The sequence below is a fragment of the Mesocricetus auratus genome, unplaced genomic scaffold, assembly GCF_017639785.1.
Source record: "Mesocricetus auratus isolate SY011 unplaced genomic scaffold, BCM_Maur_2.0 Super-Scaffold_100004, whole genome shotgun sequence".
NCBI lineage: Eukaryota > Metazoa > Chordata > Mammalia > Rodentia > Cricetidae > Mesocricetus > Mesocricetus auratus.
Window position 1 is genome coordinate 39,589,234 of NW_024429189.1, and position 27,694 is coordinate 39,616,927.

At 39.9% G+C, this 27,694-nt stretch overlaps 1 protein-coding gene across 3 annotated transcripts; it reads left to right on the top strand.

Annotated features, from left to right (window-relative positions):
- Positions 1 to 109: 109 nt before the first annotated feature.
- Dcaf17 (DDB1 and CUL4 associated factor 17) lies at positions 110 to 27,547 on the top strand. Of its 3 annotated transcripts, none has more exons than XM_040745544.1 (14): positions 114 to 537; positions 857 to 960; positions 5,378 to 5,468; positions 8,145 to 8,281; positions 9,981 to 10,059; positions 12,426 to 12,515; positions 15,212 to 15,316; positions 15,576 to 15,681; positions 18,901 to 19,043; positions 21,607 to 21,716; positions 23,744 to 23,831; positions 24,514 to 24,597; positions 25,531 to 25,686; positions 26,739 to 27,547. In XM_040745544.1, the coding sequence occupies exons 1-14, from the start codon at positions 364 to 366 to the stop codon at positions 26,877 to 26,879; spliced, it is 1,608 nt and encodes a 535-aa protein (XP_040601478.1). In that variant the 5' UTR covers positions 114 to 363; the 3' UTR covers positions 26,880 to 27,547. The 3 variants fall into 3 exon arrangements, 2 of the variants coding, with proteins under 2 accessions (XP_040601478.1, XP_040601479.1); XM_040745545.1 differs by having other exon boundaries at positions 116 to 489; XR_005877183.1 differs by lacking the exons at positions 15,576 to 15,681; positions 24,514 to 24,597; positions 25,531 to 25,686; positions 26,739 to 27,547 and having other exon boundaries at positions 110 to 489; positions 23,744 to 23,776.
- Positions 27,548 to 27,694: the final 147 nt, after the last annotated feature.

Below are 27,694 nucleotides of genomic sequence, written 5' to 3' on the forward strand. Positions count from 1 at the left end.
GTGGGCGGGGAGGGGCGGGGCTAAGACAGCCCTCGCTCTGCCTGACGGGAATTGTAGTTTTGGGAAAAAGAAACGGGGAAAGGCCGTGGGAACTACATTTCCGGGAGAAGGCGTGGCTACGGCGGGCCGCGAGGTACTGCCTTCATCCCGAGAGCCCGCGAGCTGCGGGAAAGGCCGTGCAGGCGCCGTTGGTTCTCTTCATTTGCACTGAAACCGAGTGGTGCTAACTCTTGCTCTCTGTCCCCGAGTGCCCAGTGCGGGGTTCCCGCGTCAGCCTTCCCTTGAGAGTAGCTGGTGGCGGCGGCCACCTCTCGAGGAAGTGAGGGGCGCGCCCCTCCACGGCCCCGAGGACCCCGAGTCTCCATGGGCCCGACCCCGAAGGCCAATGTGTGCCGCAGGCTGAGTCGCCGGACTCTAGGCTTCTTCGCACGCGACGCGGGCGTGGTGCAGAGGACGAACCTGGGCATCCTGCGGGAGCTGGTGTGCCAGGTGACGCCCGCCGTACTCGGCGTGCCTGGGGTCCATCCTCCTCCCGGGGTGCAGTTGGTTTTTTTACGCGCTCGGCTTTCCTTTGAGGGTCATAAGTGGGGAGGGGCATCCGTGTCAGCCAACTAGGGTATTAGTAAATAGATGCTTACAGGTCCGCCTCATGGCTTTAGTTTTTAAAAGCTCTTGCCTTCCTGCAAGCAATCGATTTAAAAGTTGGGCATCCAGTTAAACCAACACGTGTGGGCAGAGGGAGGAAAAATAAAAAACAATGTACTTGAAAACAGTAGACTTGAATGACCCACTTAAAAATGGTTCCATAGCAGGGTGCTGAGTTCTTTCCTAAACTGAAATTCTTTGTATCTTTTAGGAGAGTACAAAATTTAAGAATGTTTGGACAACTCATTCCAAGTCACCTATAGCCTATGAGAGAGGAAGAATATATTTTGACAATTACCGGTGCTGTGTCAGCAGGTAAACTATTGATGGTGATTTTTTTTTTCTGTAATTCACCTGACCGTAGTTTTTATAGAACCACGTGGCTTCTTTAGTACTTAGTGAAATAGGAAAATGGAAAAGGGAGCCTGAAAGGTTCAGGCATTACGCTGGCCTGCCCTCCTGTTACCTGGAAGGATGCACTCAGGCAACACTCTGGCCAGCCCAGAGTTCTGTGAGAACCACGCAGGTGCAAAGGATCCCTTTAAAGGACTGAGCCCTGCCCGCTTAAGGTCTCTTTTACTCTCATCATCATTCCCCCTCCCTCCCTCCCTCCCTCCCTCCCTCCCTCCCTCCCTCCCTCCCTCCCTCCCTCTGTCTCTCTCTCTCATATCTTATCTCTCTCTCTCTCTCTGCTCTGCATGGGTTGGTTACCTCTCACCCCCCTTTCCCTCCCTGATCCACGTGGGATCGTTGAGTCACGGCTTGTGTCTGGTTACTGGGTAAACCTAGACATTTTAACAACAGAGCCCATAATAAAACTAGGTGGAAAATGCATGCGATTTTAAAACCTTGTTAAAACTAAAGTTGCAGGTTTCATCTTTGTAAATACTTATTTCACACAAAATTATAGCACAGGCAAAATAATATGTTGCTCAGCACTATTTGCTGTTTTATAACATTTAAAAGATCAGAGTCAAAACAAATATTAGATGCTACTTAGGAGACAGGCATTTGTATTTTGTTTAAGAAGTGCTTACTTTTTTTCCCCTAAGAGCAAATATTCAAAAAGAAGCATAGTATTTATAGATGCATAAAATTTAACAACCTCATCTACAGCCATTCCAGGTGAGGCTGCAAGGAAAGCCACAGTGAATTGATGCTTCCGTGCCAACTAACTAGGTTAAAAAATATTGATTTGCTTCTTTCTTTGTCATTTTTTTTTTTTTAACTTTTGAAGCATAGTTTCTCTGTGTAGCCCTTGCTATTATGGAACTGACCTGTAGAACAGGCTGGCCTCTATCTCAGAGATGCCTCTGCCTCTGTCTCCCAAGTAGTGGGATTAAAGGGGTGTGTCACCCCTGCCTGGCCCTTGATCTTGATGTTAAATATTTTAAAGCATATTCTAAACATACGTCCTTCACTTTGCGTCTCTAAAAATTATGGACATTTCCTGTCTGTGTGTGCTGAGGAAATATGTCAACCTCCAGTGCCATTCTTCAGGAGTTGAGACAGGGTCTTATTTCACTGGACCAGGAAGCTAGGTTTCCAGCAGACGGTCTGGCCAGCAAGCCCTGTGAATTCTGCTGTCTCCGCCTCCTCAACTCTGGGATTACAAGTGACAGAAACCATGAGAAGTGGGGATCCAAACTCAGGTCCTCTTGCTTGCATGCCAAGCATTTTACCAACTGAGCCATCTCAGAGATGGTAACATCTGAGTTGTTCTCAGAGATGGTAACATCTGAGTTGTTTTCTTGTTGGATTAGATAAAAACTTCATTTTTGAGGTTTGACTTGACCCTAGTGCAGTGGTTCTCAACCTTCCCAATGTTGAGACCCTTTAATACAGTTCCTCATGTCGTGGTGACCCCCAACCATAAAATTATTTCATTGTTACTTCATAACTGTAACTTTACTGCTGTTACGAATTGCAGTGTAAATATGTGTTGTGCTGGATATCTGATATGTGATCCTAAAGGGGTCAATGAGCCACAGGATCAGGATCACTGCTCTAGTAGTTAATCCTTTTTGATTCTTTGGTCAATCAGCCAATCTACAATTTAGCCTTTAGTGCTAGTGAATCTACCCATGACCCCCCTCCATTCGCCCTTGGACATGGCTTCCAGTGATTTATAGAGTGTACATATACTTGAACTCCTCCACATCTGTGGCAGATAAAGTCAGAGTTTTATTGGAAAGAACTGTCGGCTGTCTGTTTTGGAACTGCTTCTCTGCCCAGGCAGTCTTCAAGCCAACTATGGAGCTGAGCAGGTGGGCTGGCTGGAATACTCAGCTTAGGGAAGGAAGATAAGGCCAGTCTGGGCCTTACAGTGAAAGAGAAGTGATGTCATGGTCCTGTTATTCTGCTTGAGAGCTGTGATACCATCTTCCTGGGCTGGAAGGAGGAAGGAAGGCACTGTGCCTGATGTAGACACTGTGGGCTCCTACTGTTCTTACTGAATTCAGGGGGTTTTCTTGAGGAAATGCTTCTCTGTGTGCTTTTCTAAGAACAACCAAAGGCTTTCCTTGCTTGTCCTGTAATCATTTTCATCAGTTTTTCTAACAGCAGTATGTTTTAAGGCTGTCACTCTGGCATTGGACGTCCTGACAATTTCTTGCATGGTCACGATGTTCATCATCATACCTGGCAATATCAACAGTGACTGTTAGGTGCCATTTAAAAGCCAGGTCATCACCTTCCCAAGCCAGAGATAGTTGTTTTGATTTTTAAAAGTGCGGTCAAAGTAGATGCTATTGATTAGTTTCCTAGTGATTAAAGACACCGGAGTTCTTCACTGTGCTGTTGAGGAGTGTTGTACCCAAGCTAGAATCACATGAGATTGCTTTTGCTCCTGTGACATTCTGTTTGATTTAAACCTTTGAGTTACTGAGAGAGTATCAGAAGCAAATAAAATGCCATCCTAAAAATTGTTTCTCTTCACTGTAGTTGAACTTTAAAGTTCATCAATTAAAAGAAAACATCTATGGCCACATCTCAGTAGTTCTCAAACAAGTAGAGACTAGCTGGGGGTGTGGCAGACTGTAGCCCCGGCCCAGGGAAACTGAGGCAAGGAAGATTCCTTGAGAACAGCCTGTGCATAGTACGAATACTGTTTCAAAAGTAAGCACCAAGGCTACAATGTTCACTTTTTTGGTAGGGAATGGGTGGGTATAGTTCTGGGGACAGAGCCTGGTGCCTGGAAGTACCTTAGAGGATACCCCAGTCCAGCCTTGAAGTTGCTGGAGGGTAACAATGTCCGATGATAGTGGAACTGGATGCATATTTAATATTTCTGAAAAGAATAAAATATACATAGATATCCACAAATGTTTACTCACACTAGTGTGTCTTAGGGTTACTGTTACTGTGATGAAACCACATGATTAAATAAACTTGGGGAGAGTGGAAGGGGAGTGGTAGGAGTCTCAGCACTTGGGAGGCAGACCCAGGCAGATCTCTGTGAGTTCCAGGACAGGCTCCAAAGCCATACTCAGAAAAACCCTGTCTTGAAAAACAAACAAACAAACAAAGCAAAGAAACTTGGGGAGGAGAGGGTTCATTTGGATTATACTTCCACATCACTGTTCATACCTGAAGAAAGTCAGGACAGGAGCTCAAATAGGACAGGAACATGGAGGCTGGAGCTGATGCAGAGGAGTGCTGCTTTTACTGGCTTGCTCCCTCTAGCTTGCTCAGCCTGATTCTTATAGAACCCAGAACCACTAGCCTACGATTGGCACCACCAACAATGGTCTGGGCCCTCTCTCATCAGTCACTAATTAAAAAATACCCTACAGGTGTACTTACAGCCTGATCTAATCTTACATTTTTCTCTCTTTTTAAAAATTATGTATTTATATTTTATGTATGAGTGCTCTGCATGCCAGAAGAGGGCACCAGATCCTATTATAGAGGTTGTGAGCCACCATGTGGTTGCTGGATGTTGAACTGAGGACCTCTGGAAGAGCAGCCAGTGTTCTTAACCACTGAGCCATCTCTCCAGCCCACAGACATTTTCTTAATTGAGGTTCCCTCATCTCTGATGACTCTTGCTTGCTTGAAGCTGACATAAAACTAGCTAACATATAATAGGAACTTTTCAATCTGTACATTGTCATTTTTAGGTATCAGAGCAATAGAATGAACTCAATAGATTCAACAGGCATTTATAGTAAATATTTAGGGATAGAAGAATTCAGTATAATGCTATTTTGTAATGCAATGTCCAGGTAGTTCCATTTACACAAGGAACATCTAGAAGATGAACCAAAATGTGTGCTTGTTTTTGGTGGTTTTATTGTTGTATAAACTATATAATTTTACTTACGTGTGTGTGTGTGTGTGTGTGTGTGTGTGTGTGTGTGTGTGTGTGTGTGTGTGTAGGTACCTGCAGAGACCAGATGCATCAGATCCCCTGACAGTTGTAAGCTGTCTGATGTGGGTGCTGGGAACCAAATGAGTCCTCTGGAAGAACAGCAAGTGATCTTAACCACTGAGCCATCTCTCTAGATCCTATTATAAACTTATTTTTTATAATTTTTATAAACTGTTTTTTTTTACAGTTTTTCCTGTGTTTATGTATTATGAATTTGATCAGAAAAATGCCAAAGAGAACAGTTAAGGAAAACAATAAAAGCTGTAATTTGGGGCTACAGACATGTGAAAGAAATGTCTCAAATTTCAGCAAAGACTGCTTCGTGTAAAACTAATAATACTTGTTTTCTCTTTTTCCCAGTGTTGCATCAGAGCCAAGAAAACTTTATGAAATGCCAAAATGTTCCAAATCAGAAAAAATTGAGGATGCTTTATTATGGGAATGCCCAGTGGTGAGATTTCTTTCTGAAGCATTGGGGATTGTTGTTGTTGTTTTAAAGCTTCCCAAGTCTTAAATGTTTTGTCTGTTTATTTATTTTTACAATTATTTCATTTATAAAAATCTTATACATGAATACTATATTTCCATCATCTCTATCCCGACCTCTCCCCATTTCAATCCCTTCCATGCCCTCTTACATACTCTCCCTCTCAAATTCATGACCTCTTCTTAAGTATTGTAAACACACACACACACACACACACACACACACACACACACACACAAATAAAATTTAATCAGTATTCGGAATTCATTTACTTATTTTGAACAGGTTCATGTATAAGCCGAGGCTAGCTTAAGACTTGGTATGTAGCTGAGATGAACTTAAACCTGGACTCTACCACCCCTGAGTGCTGGGATTATAGGTGTGCGCCACCATGTTCAGTTTATTATGAAAAATTTTAAATTAGAGATCATTTAGAAATCTTGAAAAGTTAGAAACTGATCAAAAGTTTTATAATGTAAGGTAGTTTACAATCATTCTTGTGAACAGCTATTATGTAGCTCTTTGAAAGTAAATTCTTATAAATTTCATCTATGAGTATAGTTAGAAAAATAATAGGATAAAAGTGAAAACTACAATAGCAAAAGGCATCCCACAAGGCCAGCGTTGCCCTGGGTGTGCACCTTTCAGGGCAGTTTGTGTGGGACGTGAGCATGCAGATACCAGGGGAGCTAGAGGAATTGATCTGGGGGAAAAATAAACAAGGATACTTGAAAAATTCCTCCTCCATCTTTAATACTACTACTTCTCAAACCATTTGCCAAGCTCTTTCATCGCAGCCCTTTTTTGACGGACAGTTCTTCCTTTTTTTTTTTTTTTTGTCTTCCAAGGCATCGTTTCTAGGAAATGCTCTAAGGACACACTGAAGTGAATTAATCATGTCTGGTTCCTTTTTAAGAGAACTCCCAGTCTGTGACCAAAAGTACTATCTAAGCCATGGGCAGCAATAGTCTGAATTTAATGTTAATTTTTTTCCAGGCTGTTTTTCCATAGAGCTGTAATTTTTTTTAACTGTCATTCTCCCTATAATTACTCTCTTTTCATAGAGGTCTCTTTTTTAAAAATTAGAAAGTTTGAAGCCTGTTTTCTTCCTCTTTAATTAAAAGCTGTAAATAATGTGCTCTAAACAATTTAAAGCCTTTTAATCTATTTTCTTGAGGGGGATTAAGGAAATGATAGGTTTCTTAATTGAGAAAGTTTGAATATACCAATTCAAACACCCAAAATATAGAGCAGTCCTGGAAAAATAAAGTTAACCAAATTCTTATTCTCATTTTATAAACATTTAAATGATTTTGTTTTTATTTGTGGTGACACAAGATTTTCTATGAAGAACTCAAAGGAACAGTGTATTTTTTAATATACGTATGCAAAACTACTTTAAAATTAGTACTGTGTTTATTTTGTTTCTGAGATAATGTATGAAATGCCACTTTTGGGTTTAAGAGAATAGTTCAAATATGTACTTGTTCCAAATGTCTCCCTAATAAACTAGGTAGGGATAGTAGATGGTTTAAAACTTTAAGGTCTACATGAGATGATACATAAGACATTATAATGTAAAGCATTCGTGTTGTTGCCTACAAATTAAGTAAAATTAATAACGTCTAAAAATTACAACATCAGTGTGAATGCAGGAGGACCAGTTCACAATCTGCATTACACAGGGTCTGCCTAAGAAACAACAAAAATAAACAAATAAAGCCAAGCAAACAGTTGTTTCCCTGGAATTTGAGAAGGAAGACAGCTCTTGTAGTTTATGCAGAGGTTATGGCCTCTGCTTTCCTGTTTGTGTTTTACTGAAGCAAATGCCACAGTAATTTCAACTTCTCAGTTCATAACTTTGCTAACCGAAAATCAAAACATTTGCTCCTCTTTTCCCTTCTGCATCAGACCTGTACCATGTCAAAACAGTGACTCTTACTGTTTGATTCTAAGAGCTTCAGTAGCTCTGTTAGCCACAGCAACAGCATTGCTAACTGTTACTGTTGGCTGCATTTGGGGAATACTTGGTACGCGATGCTGAGTGAGCTCTTCCAGGTGGTGTGTAAACCTTGTATGTTCGTTTGTGTGTATGCATGAATAAACTCATCTAGTAAGTTCAAAAGACTAGTGAGATGGCCAGTGGGGAAAGTGCTTCTCAGAGACCTAAGCCTGACAATCTGCGTGTCATCCCCAGAACCAACAGCAAGGCGGAAGGAGAACTGAGCATAGTGACAAATGCCTTGATTCCCAGCACTCAAGAGGCTGAGGCGGGCAGATCTCTGAGTCAGAGGCGTCGTATCTACAGAGTGAGTCCCAACTGGCCAAGGCTAGATAGGCTGCCCTGTCTCAAACAAGAGGAAGAAGAAGACAGTCTTCCTGTTGTCTTCTGACCTCCGCATGTGCACTGTGATTTGACCCATAGGCACACAATAATGATGACACATTTTAAAAGCAATAAATAATAAAGGCTAAAGTAACAACCCACAGTCTTGTTTTCCCTTCTTCATTTGTGCAGTTAATAGTTCTCTGGTTTACTTATTTGACAAGGTAACTAGCCATTTTCTCTGAACACAGAGTACTGCAGATTGTTCATAGCCAAGCAGTTTTTTTTAAATCTCTTTCTCTCTTTTGTTTTAGGGAGAAATACTTCCCAACCCATCAGATTATAAGTCCTCACTCATAGCACTGACTGCGCATAATTGGCTGCTTCGTATATCAGCAACCACGGGGGAAATCCTGGAGAAAATATACCTTGCTTCCTATTGCAAGTTCAGGTATCAACTATGAGGTTATTATTTAAAGTTTTTTGAGACCTGTGGCCCAGGGAATCTTAAGTCCCTCTTCAGTCCTGCCTTCTGTCCCAATTTTTCCAATGTATTTTATGATTCCAGTCTATGAACTACTTTTTTTTGTTCCTTTACTTTTCTCTGTCTGAAGATCTGAGGCTAGTGCCCTACATTATTTATCTTTGTATCCCTAATAAGTAGTTATCTTATACATAATAGTTAGAGGTAGATGGCTAATGAGTTCTCCGTTCTAGTATAATCCAAGAAATGCAATCTTAACTATGAGTTTATAATTAGATGTACATTTTAGAATGATTTTAAGTATGCAATTTGTAAAAGTAGTATTTTTAATACTTCTTATATTAAAATTGGAAATGGTGAATGCCTTTAATCCCAGCACTTGGGAAGCAGAGCCAGGTGGATCTCTCTGAGTTTGAGGCCAGCCTGTACAAGTTCCAGGACAGCCAGGGCTACACAAAGAAACCCTGTCTTGAAAAACCAAGAGTAAATAAATAAAAATAAATTAGGAGTGACTCTTTGTGTGCAGGAGGGTGTTTTGTTTTTGTGTTTGCTTACTTGCGTTTTGAAACTGGCTCCCAAGCTGACCTTGAACTCCTGCCTCTTCCCAACTGCTGGCATTGCAGGCAGCCACCATCACATCTAGTTCATTCTGTACGGGCCGTGAAGCCAGGTTTGTGCTTGCAGGGCAAGCACTCTCCCAACTGAGCTGTACCCCTACAGGGCAAGCCCTCTCCCAGCTGAGCTGCACCCCAGCCCTGGTTTCCAGCCCTGGTTATTTCACTTTCTAATGCTGGAATGCTCTTAGTTAAAAATGCTTCTATAGAAGTCTCATGTTATTTATTAATGTTTTGTGAGTCGTCTTCCTTTGTGTGTGCCCAGTACCCATGGAAGTCAGAGGGCATCAGATCCTTTGGAACTGGAGTTATGGATGGTTGTGAGTCACCATGTGAGTGCTGGAAACTGAGCCTGGATCCTCTACAAGAGCAACAAGTACTCCTAACCACTAAGCCATCTCAACATCCTTCTCAGAAACTTTTTAGCTGGACTGGCAGCAGATGCTCTTAATCCCCCAACACCTAGAAGGCTGAGCCAGGAAGATCAGGCTTTCACAGTTATCCACACAGTGGCATGTCAAGTTCAAGGCCAGCCTGGGTTACTTGAGGCTTTGTCTCAAAAAAATTTTTTTTAAATTAAAAACTCTAGAAGAATTAAAATTTGCCAGTTTGTAGTAGTATATGCCTTTACTCTAAGGCAGGGGCAGGCAGATCTCTGAGTTCAAGGCTAGCCTGGTCTACAGAGTGAGTTCCAGGACACCCAAGGCTATACAGAAAACCCTGTGCTGAGAGACAGAGAGATTTGTGTTTTAAGTGTCTATGTAAGGATTTATTTTTTTTATACAGATTACCTTGCTTTTATAATTTATATATCCAAGCCAAACATGGTAGTTTATGCCTATGCCTGTCATCTCAGTAGGAGAGGCACTCAGCAGTAGGACGGCAGGTTCAAGGTTAGCCTGGATTACCTAAAGCGTCCTAGGCCAAATTGTATCTCAAAAAGCAAAATGTAAAACAAAAGTAGATAGGTGGGTAAACAAAAAATAATGCTTTGATTTTAAGTATAGAGGGACTGATCCAAAACTCTAAATTCCTCTTTGTTTTTTCCAAAGGTACTTGAGCTGGGACACTCCTCAAGAGGTCATTGCAGTCAAGTCAGCTCAGAACAAAGGCTCAGCAATGGCCCGGCAGGTCTGCAGGACTAAGCATTTGCACACTTGTTAAAGCTCATGGCCTTTGGTGACTGAAGAGTGCTGTTTAAATTTGAAGATCATTTTTCTTTCAAAGCAAACTGTTCAAATGGGCGCCTCTCTGTTTTATTTTTGTTTATTTAATTTGGGGCTCTGGGGATTGAACCTGGGACCTAGTGCACGCTGGTCTAGTGCTCTGTGCTGAACTACACCCCTCTGCTGTTCTCTCTAAGAACCACCCAGAATTGGCCAGGCGTGGTAGTGCAGGGCCTTAACCTCAGCATAGGCAGGAGGCCAGCCAGGGCTACATGGTGAGCTTCTGTTCCCACCCCCAAAAAGCATCACCCACAATCTGTAAAGCCTAGACTTAACAGGGAACTTGTTTGTGTTGTAAATGATAAGGAAAGACTTAATTGAGCTTTTTTTTTTTTTTTTTTTTTTTCCTTTGGTTTTTACGAGACAGGGTTTCTCTGTATTGTTTTGGAGGCTATCGGTCCAGCCTGGCCTCAAACTCACAGAGATCTGCCTGCCTCTGCCTCCCGAGTACTGGGATTAAAGGCGTGCGCCACCACCGCCCGGCTTAATTGAGCATTTTTATAAAATACAGATTTTATTTTCCTCAGAGGTTTACTTAAGACAGGATTTGTAAAAACAACTGTATTGAGAAGCAGTTATTTTCTGTTTGCCTTTGGCAAGATCTGTCTTCAAGTTACTTCTTGTATTTAATGTAAAACATAGCTGTTAGGAAAAAAATTCCTGTAACATTGACTATCAGGTAATTTACTTAGAATTCTAGGGTGACTCTTTGTTTGGGGTGGTTTTTTGGTTTTGGGTTTTGTTGTTGTTTGGTTTTTTATTTTTGTTTTTCTTTTTTTGTTGTTGTTTTTAGAGAGTCTGAATGTACAGCCTCGTCTGTCTTCAAACTGGGATCCTCCTGCCTCAGCCTACCAAGTGCTGGGATTACCAGTGTGTGCTACTGTACCTGACTTAGAAACTTGTCACAAATTTAAAAATTCATCTGCTTTTACCTTATTTAAATAACCACATCAGATATTCCCTTATCAACTCCACACACTCTGCTTTCCATTCCTCTTACCTGCTTCCTTGGTTTTGCATATCCTATTGAACCAAATAAGCTACTGATTAACTTTTTAAACTTCATTCAGAATTTTAAATAACACTAATTTATTTCTATGTGTGGTGCTTGGAGAACATGTCACAGCATACATGTAGCTTGCAGGAATTAAACACCACCACTGAGCCATTTCACCAGACCTAAACTTACTTTTAATGATGGTTATTTATAAATATTTCCCATATCTTGCCCAGTCACATTAATAGCATACCTTAACTACATAACTTTTACTGGGGTCTCCTTGACCGTTTCCTCATATTATTGAGGTGGCCGGCCTGAGACAGGGTTGCTGTCTGTTGTTGCTGTTTTTCACATTCACTGTGTAGCTCTTTGCTTTGGTAAAGGAAAGTTCATAAAAGTTAAATACTCTAACAAAGTAACACAACATTTCATGAGAGTTCTAGAAGTGTGTGGTCTAATGTGTCTGTTTAGGAATTTAAATACCGGGATTTCATCTAACTCTGAAGGCTTTTATTTACCACCTGATAATGTTATTAAAAGTCTTATAAGCATTTCTGTATTTGAGACCATGTTCCCACAATATATAAATATTTAGGTTTTAGGTACATGGCACTTAGCTTAGTAAAAGTGCGTTTCTTTAAAAGGGAAGGTCTCTAGGGCTTTAAACATCACACTGTGTATTTGTTGGTGCTTTAACTTTTATTTCCTGTGGTCTTGATTGATTATCTTCATGCTCAAACCTTACTTCTGCTCAAGCTGTGATGGGGCCAACAGCTGTGCCACCCCTAAATTGAAGATACTCCCTTGAATTCTGCACTAGAGAAGTAAAGAGATTATTTTGCATTTCATAATGGGAATAATTGTTGGGAGCTTGTTTTTACAAGATAATGGAGCTCTCTTCTCCAAGTTGATAAATCACTCAAGCTTTTATTGGCATATTGTCTGTCTTCAATACAGTCACAGAATACAAGTATTTTCAGTGATATGACCATGGTAACACCATGCTTTGGGTTAGGCTCATTGTTAGAACTCCAGTTTACGAACAAATACATATCAGTTTGATGGTAAGAAATGCTTATGTTTCCCTTTGTAGAGTTTTCTGTTTGTGCACTTTCGTGTGTAAGGAGCTGGATGATTGGCAAGCTTGTTAAGTATGCTTGCTTTATTGGTGAAGTAACTTTTCAATCTAAGTAGATGAATATTTTGAACTTGTGAAGACAGTTGTCTTCTGAAGTTTGTAGAGCTACCTATAATTTTATTCTTTTTTCTAGGCAGGCACTCAGCAGCCTGTTTTGTTGTACCTTGCTGTATTCCGGGTTTTGCCCTTTTCACTTGTAGGGATTCTAGAGATCAACAAAAAGGTAAGAAAACTTTCTTTCTTTCTTTCTTTTTTTTTTTTTTTTTTTTTTTGGTTGGCAGAATCTCACTATGTAGTCCTAAATAACCTTGTTGCTGTTTTAAAGGAAAGTTCATAAAAATTAAATACTCTAACAAAGTAACTATGTAGACCAGGCTAGCTTTAAGCTCAAAGATCTACCAGCTTCTGTCTCCCAAGTGCTGGAATTAAAGTTGTGTATCAGCACACTACAATTACTTAGGTGCGATATTTTATTGACAATTAAGTGTAATATCTTTATTTATTAGATGTTTTTATTGGGAATGTTCTGTCTATAAAATGCTTACTGATCTGTCTTTTTTCAAATCAAAATGCCAACATTTGGCTTGGGAAGAAGTCTAAGCTTCCTGCTTGTTTTTATGCCTCTCAGATGGTTAGTGTTATTAGTGTTGGAAACTTGTGGTCATTAGCAAGCTGCTATTTTATAAAATCATGAAATGCGTAAGGAATTTTTTTCAAAAGGAATATGTCAAAGCTTGTTAAAATGATCATTAGGCTTCAACAGAATGTCTCATTTTAATTACAAGGCACAGGTCTAAAACTTGCTTTATAGTATATAAACAAGACTTGTAATAGAATATATAAATTACCTAACTCATTCAGTTTGGGCTTTTATTGTATTCCCATTTGTCTTGATTGGTGGACTACATTGAGAAAAGAAGGGCCAAATTTCAACTGAGTAAAAGAGTCAATAGTCTACTTTTCTTTAGAAATTCTCACTTTGTATAAAGGTTGTCTTCAGGGTTCCTGTACTAGTGTTTAAACACTGAAAATACTGTAGGAGACAAGATCTTGAGAATCTGCTACTATTCATTAGCAAACAAGATAAATCTATTTCAACATTTCCTATTATGTAAGCTTATACTAAATTGCATAAATTGAAGAAAAATAGTAGTTATCACTTATAGTTTATTTTGTGTTGCTAGTCACTTTTAAGTATTTTGAGACATTGTGACAGTATATTGTATTAGAAGTTGAGCAGCTGTTTACTAATTCAAAAATGTTTGAATTACCCAAGTACTTCTTTTTCAAAGTGTGGAACCAGGAGTAGGGAATTAAGAAGCTAAGAGCTACCCAACTCAAAGCAAACCATAATTATCTTTCTAGGAAAATGACAAAAAGCCCAACTTGTAACTTCATTGTTTTCTTTATGCTGTGGATTAAGTAATTATATGTGTATTACATTCTACAGTGGGAACAAACTCAAAAAGACTGGCAAAGCCAAAGTTGTTCCTGTTTATTTTTAATGTACCCAACATAATCACTGAGGGATTTGGTTTTGATTATCGTCCCTCAGGATTACAGCGCATCTTTCACTTATTATATGTATTAAAAGTGTACAGGGGTGAAGCTCTTGAGCAGTCATGTGCTTAAGCTACTTATTACCATGCTACATCTTCACTGAGTAATCTTCCTTGAATAGAAGTCAAAGCTTCCAGTCCTATAAATATTTGCCTGCTTTGCTTTTTGTTGAATATTAAAGTAGACACAGAATCGTGTCCTTTCTCAGAGCTGTAGAGAAAATCATCACAAGATTCAAGAATAGAAATTTTAGGGAACAGTAAGCCAAAACCTTATTCTCAATAAATGTCTGTAGGGGTTTGTTCTTTATGGTTTTGCTTTTTAAGCAGTTGAGAAATCCAACCTCTATAGAAATTCAAGAACATAATAGTGACAAAAATCTGGAGTTGGAAACTAGGAATATGACTTGGTGGGTAAGAGTGCTTGCTGTATAATCATGAGAATGTGAGTTTAGATCCTCAGCACCCACATAAAGTCCAGGTATGGCTGTGTCTACCTGCAACTCTAGCACTGCCCAGGAGGGGTTTCCCAGGTCTTGCCAGGCAGCTAGCCTAGCTGCTTTTTTTTTTTTTTTTTTGGTTTTACGAGACAAGGTTTCTCTGTATTGTTTTGGAGGCTGTCGGTCCAGCCTGGCCTCGAACTCACAGAGATCCGCCTGCCTCTGCCTCCTGAGTGCTGGGATAAAGGCATGCTCCACCACTGCCCAGCTAGCTAGCCTAGCTGCAAAAGTGGAAAGCTCTGGACTCAGTGAGAGAGACCCTGTCTCAAGGGAATAAAGTGGAAAGTGGTAGAACAGGACACGCAGCGTCATCCTGTACCGCACAGGAGCATGGGTTTGTGTACCTACACACATACATGCACTATACCCATGGCACACAAACACACATGGATCTGCAACTGGCCTTTTCTCTTGTAATTACTTTTCAATGTCCAGTTTTTTTTTGCCTTTAAGCCGCTATGAATATTTGCTTTTATGAAGAACATTTTAGTGTAAATGAGTCTCTTTTGGATATTCCTGATAAATGCTCATTTAAAATTACATGACCTCACTGTATACCACTGTTCCATGGAAAGTAGAATTTTTAATTACCTTGTATTGACAAAGCTGTATGGTAAATGGATGCTGAGATATCATTCTGAGCCCTGCATGCAATACTTCCATTGATGCTCCAGCCTGTGGATCTAGTGGCTTGCTGCTTGCCTCTAATAACATTCCAGCTTCAAGCTGCTAAATTTTAATTGAGTTTTAAGGTGAGGCAGCAACAATGACCTGAATATAAAGCAGGAAATACAAACATTTTGAATACTGGGAGGATTGGCTTTTGATCTTTTCTTAAGTGACATCTGCCTTCCCCTTAGGTTTTCGCGAATGTCACAGATGCTACCTTGTCACATGGAATATTGATTGTGATGTACAGCTCGGGACTGGTCAGACTGTATAGCTTCCAAGCCATCATCGAACAGGTAGAGAAAACTTCAGTTGGACATGTCACCCTCAGTATGAGACTTGCACTGAAGTTTGTTGTTACTGTCTTTAACAAGTCAGGTGCTTGCACAGTTAAGTTATGGAAATATGAAAAGACACAGTAGCCTTTGCAAGAGGGATGGGGATGATGAACAGAAGGCACTTGAGTAAAGACATTTTCTCTGTCATGTACATGTAGATACTATTTTTTCATAATTAGGCTCTAAAGCCACCATTTTTGTTTTGTTTTGTTTTTAGTTCATGCAACAGAAACTTGACTTAGGGTGTGCATGCAGTCAGGGCGGGACTACTGGGACTGTAGGAGAGGCTCCTTTTGGCATTCCTTGTAATGTTAAGATCACAGGTATGACTGCTATACAGGATCTTTCAACTTAAGAAAGTAAGTGCTTATGTAAATAGTTCTGCATTGAAAGCACCCACACTCTTCTCTCTGACTGTACACTGGCTCATTTTACTTCCATACAGCATGTATATCTTACTGTTGAATAAATGTCAACACAGTTCTGTCCATGTTCACTGGGATGAAGGCCAGAGGATACTGGAAGTTATTTCACCTTCCTATCCCTTGATTTCCCTGTCTGGAAAATGATGAGTTGTGGTGATTCATACCATCTTAACTTCCTTATAACATAAGGATTTTTTTTTAAATTTTGTTAAATTTTTTTCAAGGAAATATTAATGCTATGCTAACTAAAGGTAGACAGATCCTAGAACTATGGAGAATAAAAAAGAAGATTATACATGATTCAATGAAGACAGTAAAAAAAAGTTCTGCATTTAACTTACTTACTGAGCGAGGTATGGTGGCCCATCTCTAAATCCCAGCACCTGGAAGGTAGAGGCTGGAGGATCAGGAGTTCAAGGTCATCTTTAACTACATAGTGAGTTTGAGGACAGCCTGAGCTACATCAGACTCCTCCAAAACAAACTAATAAGCAAGCAAAAACCACCCCAATTTATTAAATTCAGTAATGTAGTAAAAAGCCAGCAATTGATGACCAGCCTGAGCTGCATGATATCCGTCTCAAAAAAAAGAGTAAAATAATAATGTTCAAAAACATAGTCTTTGAGATTGTTTCCTGTTTTAGAACAATATAATTTAATGATGGGGGGTTATCTGCTAAAGGAAATTAGCAAATTATATCCGGTGTTTGAGTGTCTATCACACACTGTGGAGATAGCAGCTCTGTCCAGATCTCCTCTCGGGCATCCAAGATCCAAGGACAGCTTGATGACTGCAGTCCAGTTAAAAGAGGCCATTATCCTAGTATTTTGGTCTCTATTCTTAATTCATTAAGAGTCACTCATTATGATGCTAAGAGCATTTTCATCTATTCTTAACCAATAAACACTATGTTTTTTTTAGGTGAACTTCCAAAAGTTTTTCTGATATAACCAGAATAAAACAGGCATTTTTTTCTCTATCATTATTTGCCATTGTATCATCAACAAATAGGTCAAAACACAGAAATGAAAGATGCAAGAAAGGAAAAGACTGTTCTGCTTAGTGGCAGATGGTAATCATATAAACTATGAAAACTACCCAGTATAACCAATTAAGCTATCGATGAAGTCCAAAATAAATGGTTTTTGTTTTTGTTGTCCTATGCCTTTTTATAAATGTTCCCATTGCTGGAAATGAATAATCTTGGTGTTACACAAAGAAACACATGAACAAATTGAAAGTAACCAGGCAAGGCAATTTCTTTTTGTGAAAAGAGTGTGCTGTGACCAAAATTGGGCTAGCTAGCATGCAATGTGGCCTATGTTTTTTATCCCCAACTTAAGGGGAGTCTTGGCTATTCCTCAGTGGCTGAAGTTCTGTCTTATGGACTATTCCCATAAAGTGGCAAGAAAAGGGCAACAGAGGGACCCAGAGAAAGGAGGAGACCTGAGAATAAGCAGGCACACAGCCATTCCGTGTTTGTAAAAAAGACTGAATATCTCGAGTCATTACTCAAAGACTCTCACATGCCCATCATTCTTTTACTTCTTGTCTAATATTGCCTTAGTTTTTCTCTGCTCCCATCCTACCCTTCCCTCTACTCCACACACTCACTGGATTATTTTGAGACCAATCACATGATGATGTTATTATATCTATTAACTGTTTTTTAGCATTTGTGTCTATAATAAATGCTTTAAAATTATTCATTTTTAAATGAATTGGGCAGCTTAATGAAAAGTTAGCAATACCTCCTAACCTCAGAAATAATTCCTGCATTCAGTACAAACATGTTGGGAAATCTCTGCTGTATATATGCCACTGTATGCATGTCTGGAGCCAGCAGAGGCCAGAGGAGGGTGCTGGATCCCCTGGAACTTGAATTGTAGATAGAGTCCTGGGAACTGAACCTGAGTTTATTACCACATGACATTTGAATCTCTTTCATGATTTACTGACATAAGCCTTTTAGCTGTTATTATATTGGAATATTATTATTTTTCTTTTATTTGAAAAGACCTTTATTTATTAAAGATATTTTCCTTTTCTTAAAGGTTTTGAAGTATTTTAATATATTTGCAATAACGATATCTATACCTGTTCTTTCTCCCCAAAATTGTTTGTAAACTACTTTTTATTATTTGGTTTTTTTCCTATGTATAGCTCTCAGAAGTAAGAAGAGCCCTAACAAAGCACACATTTCCATTTTGACATGTAACTCTTACATGAATGATCTTTCTGAAAGTAACCTCTTGAAGATGAGTGGCTTTATAAACCAGGTACTCTGGGGATCGAAGCACAAATCAGGAAGCTATAGATGAGCAGTGTAATCTATAGCCACAAAAGAATTGTGGCCTCACTACAATACCTTCTCTTTACAGTGTTTAGAGTAGATCTGTTATGTTGTAATTAAAACCGTGATCAAAGAGGAAGAGAAAAAAGCACCAACAAAATTTTCTTTAATGTCCATCCCCAAGAGACTGATTGGATATGTCTGTAAAAATTAGCTTGTTTGATGGTAATACTGGTAGTGATGCCTACTCTTCAATAAAGCCTCCATTGTGGCAGACCCCATTCTAGATGGTTGCATTCATTCAGACTAATGTTCTTCTATACAAGAAATGTAACACAGGACAGCTTTTGTATGTATATTTGCTGGGGTATATCTGTCACACTATGATATGGAAGGCCTCCTTGCCTTTGAAAGATTAGCACTGGTTACATTCCTCGATTGTTCAGGGAGTTGACATTGTGGCTAACCCAGAGTCTTATACATAGATCCTTGTGGATGGCTGCAGTTTTTATTATGTGTTTGTCTCCCTCACCCCATGATAAGCATCTTCAGCCTCACCCCCCCTTGTTTTGTCTTCATGTAGGCCTCAAGTTCCCACCAAAATACATGCCTAGAAATTTAACTTTGTTTTCTACTAGCTTTCTGTTCTCTTAACAACAACCTTCTTTTGTGACTGCATTTTATTCCTTTGAACAAAGTAATTTTTCATTAATGGAACTTCATAAAGTATGTATATATACCAGGAAAAGTTGAACTTAGTTAATGAATGGTGCAAGTCCACCCAAAATGAGAAGCTAATAAATTTCCCTTGCTCATCTTTACAGACTCACCATCTCCACTCTTTGAAGTCTCATCCCTGGAGAATGCATTTCAGATTGGAGGCCATCCTTGGCACTACATCATCACACCTAATAAGAAGAAACAGAAAGGAGTCTTCCATATTTGTGCCCTAAAAGATAATTCATTGGTAATCATGAGTACTCAGCTTTTTAGTAGTAAATTTATATTAGAATTTTTATTCCCTACTCCTCTCATAGCTCAATATGGCCAGGTATTACATTCTCATTTAGACAGGGTCTCCATGTAGAGGTGGCTGGCCTGGAACTTAGAGATCCTCCGGCCTCTGCTACCCCAGTGTTGGGGTTAAAGGTGTGCACCACCATACTCTGCACTTGTGAACAATTTAAAATGCAGAGAACATAGGAAATATTGTTTTGTCACCCAGATTTTTAGAACACGAATTTTTGAAAGGTCTCAGAGCACCAAGGATTCTTGTTCTTTCTCTCCCTTTCTATTTCTCCCTCCCTGTCCTAGACACTCATGGAACCCAGGCTAACCTCAAACTCACTACATAGGCAAGACTGGCCTTGAACATCTGATACTCGCATCTTTGCCTCCCAATTGCCGTGACAGTAGTTACGTGTCACCATACGTAGTAAAGGGTTTTGTTCTAACAGTTTTACAGCAGGGTTCTCAGGGAAAGCATCTCTCAGATGCTGCCGTGGGAACTGTTGCTAGAATGTACTCAGGCTGCCTCTGAAAATGCTGTGGAATGTGTTGTTGATTTTGAAGAGAGCAGAACCAGATGGAGTTCTGGAGCTCACACAGTGCTGGCGCTGAAATGGTACGTTTTCAAGGGTTTTCTCAAGTTGCTTCTGGCACCACAGGAAGAAATGGCTCATGGCAAAACAGTAAAAGTTTAACCAATTCAATTCATCTTAATTTTCTTTCAAAGTATGATTTCTTTTCTTGATTTCCCATTTAATCATTTGAGGTCTACATGACCAGACATGGCTGGGGATACATTTTCTTCCTTCAAGTTGTATATACTTCCCAAAGATTTTTTTCCCTATTTGTGTGTCCTGGGCCTGCCCAGAAAGCACCTTTACCCACTGACCCATGCTGCAACTCTCATCTTTGTTTGTATTGCTGACTTAATGTCATTTACTCCTGAATCTCCTGTTATATCAGATAAATTCGATTTTTATGAGGTGAACTCAGTGTATTCCACACCCATGACTGGCAGGGTCCTTGCAAGTCAGTCACTATTGGCTCCAGTAGCTTTTAGAGTCACGGGCCACCACCTTTCACCATGTTGGAAGTCAGCATAGTCTTGGGTCCTATTATCTTCTCCTACTAATGTCTTAGGGTCTTCTAGTTTACTTTTGTAAGGACATTTTTCTCTCCATTTTCTCACTTCTAGCTCACATGTAACAGTCTCTGTTGTCCTCCTCCCCCAGTGAAACCCCCTTTTGTAACATTTTACAAAGAATTTTCCTGCCATTACAAGTCCTGGTGTGTTCACTTCTCAACCAGGATTTTCTTCAATCACCAGTACCTATTACCCTCTATTCCACCTAAGTTTGCATCCAGTCAAACATTGGACAATGCATATCCTATATATATTAAGCATATATTCTTACATAAGAATTTATCCTATGTGTTCTTTCATAAATAAATAAGTGGTCTTTAAGCATACCTATCACATGCTCACTAATGACAATTATAGCATTTGGTCAGGCCTGTATTTTAGCACATGTATAAATAATTACCAAGGCCAGAAGTTAGTGGATGCACACTGCTATTAGTTCCCGGTACTGCTGTATAGAAGGTAAAACATGAGTACACATGAATCATATGTCGTACAGTGCCCACCCACCCCCCTTTCTTGAGATAGGATGTTACTATTTACCCCTGACTATCTTGGAATTCGCTTTGTAGACCAGGCTTGAACTCTTAGAGCTCTATCTGCTTTTGCCTCCCAAGTGGTAGGATTAAAGGCAAGCAACACCTACTTTGCTTTTTTTCTTTATTTTAATGTCTAAGTATACCTACATATTTTAGAATAAGGCTATTCTTGTCTTAAATGCTCATTAGTATTAGACTCTTTTCTCAGATATGAGAGTTTAATATTTGACTTATCCAAGGAGATTATATGACCTGAGTCAGAGACTCTTGGTTTGGTTACGTGTCTATGTGAATGTACAGACTCTTCTGATTGACAGGCAGCTGTGGGTAGGGTTGGGAGGAGGAAGCTGAGGGAACTGCATATGTATAGTAATGGAAAGTTCATGGACTTTGGAGTCAGATCTACTGTTTAATAGGTTCAAACCACTGGGCAAATATTTGTTCTCTTTGTGTATCAGTCTCTTAGCCATCAGTGGGATTTCATGCCTATGCCCCCGACTCAGCTATCGTCTTTCTCATCAGCCCTAGAAAATGAAGACCTGTTTCGGTGTGGGGTTGATATTTGCTTTGAGTGTTACTAAAATTCAATGCCAACAGTGATGAAGCATCACCACAGCCCCCAATGCATAGCACATGCAGGAGAGGCGGCAGCTTGGGTTACTGTTATTTATCCATGGCACAGGGTAAATCTATGAAGTTTCTGACTTGAAATGTTCTGAATTTGTGTCCCGTTTCAGCTGCCTTGTATTTTCTTTCCTATATCTGGGAGCTACCAAAAAGGTTGATTTGAAATTTTATTTACCCTTCTAATCCCTGTCTTAAATTTTTTTTTCCAACATCAGGCAAAAAATGGGATCCAAGAAATGGAGTGTTGTTCACTAGAATCTGACTGGATCTATTTCCACCCTGATGCTTCTGGAAGAATTATACATGTTGGCCCAAATCAAGTCAAGTAAGTAATTTTGTTAGTACTTTAAAATCAAAAGCAATTTTTATAGCATTTATTGACTTTTTTATTTTGCTTGTAGCCATTGTAATTTTATGAAAAATTTGCTTGTACGGAGTATTTCCTGAGGGACTATTGTCTACACAATCTGGTTTAATTCTTTAGCTTTATGATTACTGTCTATAAGTATTACATACTGACTGCATATATCTGTAGCCCAGTCTGGTCTTGAACTCATAGTCTTTCTGCCTCTGTTCCCTGACTCCTGGGATTATAAGAGTGTGCCACACACCTAAACAGGTCTTCATTTTCTAAGACTGATGAGAGAGAAGATAGCAGAGCCAGGTGTGGCAAGGCTTGAAATCCCAGCTGCCCAAAAGGCCAAGGCAAGAAGATTACAAGTTCAAGGCCAGCCCGGGCAACTTCGTGAGACTCTATTTTTAAAAAACAAACAAACAAGAAAGGGGGAGCGGTGCTGGACTTGTAGTCCAGCAGTAGAGCACTTTCCTGTGGTGAGTGTGGTCCTGGTCCAGTCTCTGGTACCGTTGGAGAAAGGTGGTGATTTGCCTTTGTTCTGAGCTCATAGACTGGTATTTACTGTCCTCTTTCAAGTCCACCTTCTACCTTAAAATGGTCTTTAAGTGGCTTCCCTAACAGAAAATATTTTCTCCTACTTCTCAGCCTTCTTTGTTATAATCTTTCATGGTTTTGCTCTTCTACCCAGACTTCCACTAACAGATGCTTACCCTCAGTATTTAGGTCTTCTCTCCTCACTCTGGATTTTCTTCCTGTTTGATTCTAGCATTCCCTTGATATAAAAAACTGGAAGTATACTATCCTTCCCCCAACCTCCACCCCAGTTATATACTAACCCAGACCATTCATCTGTCTCATGCCAAAAACTTTTTTTTTTTTTTTTTTTTTTGACAAGGTCTCTATATAGCCCTAGCTGTCCTGCTGTCCTGGAATTCAGTGTGTAGACCAGGCTGGCCTTGAACTCACAGAGATCCGCCTGCCTCTGCCTCCTAAGTGCTAGGATAAAAGGCATGCACCACCAAGCCTGGCTTCTCCCCCAGGTCTTTAAAGATAAAGCCCTTTGAATATTTCCAGTAAGTAACAAAACTTATTCATCAGTTTAAAACATTAGCTGAGGGTTGGTGGCCGCACGCCTTTAATCCCAGCACTTGGGAGGCAGAGGCAGGCGGATCTCTGTGAGTTCGAGGCCAGCCTGGTCTACAAGAGCTAGTTCCAGGACAGCCTCCAAAGCCACAGAGAAACCCTTCTTGAAAAACCAAAAAGAAAACAAAAAACAAAAACAAAACCATTATCTGATTTCTTTGTTGTCAACTGTGAACTATCCAATTGTCCCTGCCATGATGGCTCCTCCTTGCTGCTCTCTTTGCATTGGGACTTTAGAGCTTTGACAACAGTGTGATTTTGAAGCTTTTAATGGTGTGAACAGATTTCTGTGGGTGGGAAGCAAATTAGTTTATTTTCTCGTAATTAATCATCTTGACCCATGAGATCATTTATACTCTGCAAATCCAAATCTTTAAATATAATCCTAAAAAAACATGGTATTGTTGGATGCAGATTTTACTCTCTTTGGAAAGTCCTGCATTCCAGTTAATTGCTGGTCCTGCTTCAGTCACTATTAACCCTAAGTGCTATTCTTAGCTATGTATGCTACAGAAACAACAGCACAACTCCCTACTCCAGTGTTAGGGGTGGGACACGGGGCTGCTGCAGGAAGAGGTGAGGTTTGCGTGGCGGTGTCATTACACTGCTGAAAAATGAGTCAGGCCTGGGGAAGCCACTGTGTTACCATTTCAGTGCTGCTCATCACAGCTTCGCTTTCCCATTTCACAAGTGGGAGTGCAGCAGATTTTGCTGATGAGATTAATAGTGTGACTAGTCGGTGGAGGAGAAGTGAGTTGCTGCAGGTTTCATTTGTTGAGTTTCATTTGAGGCAGCTTTGGTGGTTTGATGGTGTTTTGCAATTTTGAGTTCTTGGAATTCTTTTTTCTTTTCAGAGTCTTGAAGCTAAGTGAGGTAGAAAATGATAGTTCTCAGCATCAGATCTCTGAAGATTTTGTCATCTGGGCCAATAGAGAAGACAGAGTAAGTCAGAAATATCAATGTCCTTTCTGTAGACCCATCAAGGTAACGTGTAATGTGCATGTTTTCCTGCCACGCTGCAGACAACCACAGCTCTGCAGCATCTGCCTGAGTCGCTAGTCTAACCTCACTTGCAGAAGAGATCTGAAGACAGTTGATTATACTGAATTTATTTTGCCTATTTCTTTTTTTCTCTTCGATTTTTTTTTTTAGTGATGAATTGTGAATCTTTGGTTCTAAAAAGTTGTGCAAAATTAGGGCTAGGTATGGTATAAATCTTTTAGAACGAGATACCATACATTAACTGTAGATGTTATTTTTCCTCTAGTGTATAAGCCAAGACCCTTGAAGTAGGAAGTTTCTGAAAGCAGGTCCACCTTTAGTTGTCTGTACTGTGCTAAGGCAAAAGTCAGAAGGATGAGTGAAGAGCAAATCTATAACCTTTAATTAATTAATTTTTGCCTATTCAAACATTTTATCCATTTAAAACCTTTATTAAAATTATTTTTCACTGAGTGAAGGATTGAAAACTAGATTTAAATTAATTTAATTTGGAATTTTCTCAGTCAGCTGAAGGATTGTGGGTGTTGGAAGGGCCAGCTGGTTTTACCACATTTCTGAGGACTGTTGCCTTTGATTGCATGTAGTGGAGCATGTCCTGATTTTCCTTTCCCCCCTCTGATAGAATGAAAACTTAGTCACTGTTACAGCTTCTGGACGTGTGGTGAAAAGAAATGTCAACCTTCTGGATGATGACCCAGAACAAGAGGTACTCTTTAGTCAAAGATAACAATCCAAGCCAGCAGCCATTTTCATTCAAATTAATGCTTCCCGGCCCTGGGGTAGATACTAGATAGGGGATCCCTGCAGTGGGGTGGTAAGCGTTGTTTCAGTCAGTGTCACCCACCTTCTCCTAATTGGAATCTTCTGCATCATTTGTAGTAAAGTTTTTAGGGCCAAATAATTTGGAAACATGATTGGCTTACTGTTTTTGTGAGGTATGCATTCAATAGCTAGCTCTCAAGATGGTTCTGCAGATAGAAGCACTGTGCACAGGCTGGTGCAGACTGGATGGCCTGAGCTCAATCCTTGCGTCCTACAAGGCAGCAGAAGAGAACTCTCTTCCCAGAGAGTGCAAGCAAGCAAGCAAGCACGCACACACACACACACACACACACACACACACACACACACACACACACACACACTTTCTTAAAAGACAGATTCTTCAGGGCCAATGATGAATATAGTGCAACAGTAAAGTGAATAGCATGTGTGAGCTCCTAGCTTCAATCCCTGTAGAAGTAAATGGAAAACAAAACACTGGCAGCCATGAAGTTGATGTTGTTCTGGCAATACTTTTGGGCTGGGCTAGAGAGGCAGCTCAGCAGTCAATCATTAGGACCAGTTTCAGGTCCCAGCACCCATGTTACAATCTGTGTATCCTGCAAAGGCCTACAACTCCAATTCCAAGGGATCCAGTATTCTTTCTGGTTCTGTTTGCCAAAGTCGCCAGGATATTGCTTAACACCTGAAAATCTGGGGAATGGCCCATGCTTTACAGGTATATACATACAGAAACATTTCTACTGATTCTCTCATCCATTTGTTCTTTCTGCTGGGATAGAATAATTAAATTTAAAATACAGAATATTCCTAGCTCATTTAACTTGAATTGACCCAACTTTCATCTATCTCCAAGACTTTCAAAATTGTGGACTATGAGGATGAGTTGGACTTGCTATCTGTAGTAGCTGTCACTCAAATAGATGCCGAAGGAAAAGCTCACCTGGATTTCCACTGTAATGAGTACGGGACCCTACTCAAGAGTATCCCATTGGTGGAGTCATGGGATGTGGTATGTATACCATTGATTACTACGTTGTAAGAGTTTACTTTTCAGGTGCCATTTATTAGAACATGTCCCTGTCAGCCAGACTTACCTGTGCCGTGACTACATGAAAGAAGTTACTGTCCAACATGCAAGACAAAATGAATACGTCCTAAGCCTTCTTCCTTTTATCATTAGAGTTACCTTCGTACCAGTACTCTTGAAGTTTTTGAGGCACGTTATTTCCTTTCTTTCATTTTCCTTCAAATTTTAAGTTTGGTAACATTTTTTAAATGAAATTATAATGTAATTATCTCCCACAACTAGTTAATAAGAGGCACTATCTGAGCAAGTTGAGTTTCCAGCACTTGGAAATATTTGTTTTTCCAAATACTATAAAATATGCATGTACTGGGGATGTAGCTCATTGGGAGAGTATGAGTCAGTCTAACATACCAGAGACCCTGGGTTCACTTGCCAGCACCACCTAAAATGAGTTGGTGGTGGCAGTAAACAAGTTTCAAGGAGGTTGGGGAGATGGTTCAGTTGCTGTGCAAATGTAAGAACTTCAAGTTTGGATCCCCAGCACCCACATAAATGCTGGTAGGTGTGATAGCCCTGACTTGGCGGTGAGGCAAGATTGCTAGATTAGCCAAATCATTAAGCTCTGGATCTTATGAATAAGGTGGAGAGTGATTGAGGAAGACACCTGACATCTCCCTGTGGCCTACACACAAGCACACATTCCACAGCACACATACAAAAGTAAAAGTTACAAGGAACTAGGCCTTTTTCTGTCAGTAAGGAACTTGAGCATACGAGTGCATGCACGTGCTCATGCAGTCAGACAATGTGCAGTGCTTAGGTACTCTGGCTCCTAAGTCCATAGCTCTTCCCAGTCTCTAATTTTCTATTAGTCATCTGCATGTACATAAATAATGAAAAATCCATTTCTGGCAACTGTTCCACATCTGTATACATACAAAGGTTCCTAGGGTACTGCTATAATATTTTGGTGACACAACAGTACCTATGATTTTGTGAAAAGCAGTCCCCATGTGACTGTGTTTTTGTTACAGACATATAGCCATGAAGTCTACTTTGACAGAGATTTGGTGCTACACATTGAACAGAAACCCAACCGGGTCTTCAGCTGCTATGTTTACCAGATGGTCTGTGACCCTGGAGAAGAAGAAGACATTGTCAACAGAAAGGACTAAGACAGTGAGATCATCGTAGCTTGAGACATTTGGTTAAACACCCTACCGGCTGTGTCCAGTCCTCCTTTTCATCTGCATGGAACATGCTGCAGTATTTTCCAGAACAGGTCTTGTACTAACTTCAAAGGACTAGCTTAAACTCTTGCCACATAAGGCAGTGAGGACTCTGTATTATGTAAATGCTCTCTAGAATGCTGTCCCAAGAGCCTCAGCATTTTGAAATTTTTAGACAAGGTGCTAATGTGAATATAAAATGCTAGGGAATAGAGTACAGTTAAATTTAGGTGTCAAGTAGACATCATTGATGCAGGGATAATTAACATGATTCTTAAAGACTACTATAGTGTTTTAATTGGTAAGGCTAGGAGAGAGAAGCAGAAATAAAAATATTAAACATAAAAGCCAGGTGTGGTGGCACATGAATCCCAGCATGTGGCATGTAAAGCAAAAAGATCAGGAGTTCAAAGCCAGTACTGGCTATATAGCAAATTTAAGTGCAGGTTGGTCTACATGAAACCTGTTCTCAAAATGACAATGAAAAGATAAATAAGTCCTATATACTCTATACCAAGCTTTGCTTAAGGATTAGAAATAGGGTTTGTAATGTAAAAACATACTTTTGAGCCAAAAACCATTACAGCTTCTTGGTTAAAATATATATATATATATATATATATATATATATATATATATATATATATATAGAGAGAGAGAGAGAGAGAGAGAGAGAGAGAGAGAGAGAGAGTGTGTTTCTATACAATATCAAGAATTGATTCTGGTTTTCAAATTACCATTTCTTGTATGATCTTATTCCC

Coding starts and splice junctions, on each gene's coding strand:
- Dcaf17 (XM_040745544.1), top strand. CDS start 364: ATGGGCCCGACCCCGAAGGCCAATGTGTGCCGCAGGCTGAGTCGCCGG. Junction 5,469..8,144: donor TATTATGGGAATGCCCAGTG/GTGAGATTTCTT, acceptor CTTTTGTTTTAG/GGAGAAATACTTCCCAACCC. Junction 10,060..12,425: donor GCTCAGCAATGGCCCGGCAG/GTCTGCAGGACT, acceptor TCTTTTTTCTAG/GCAGGCACTCAGCAGCCTGT.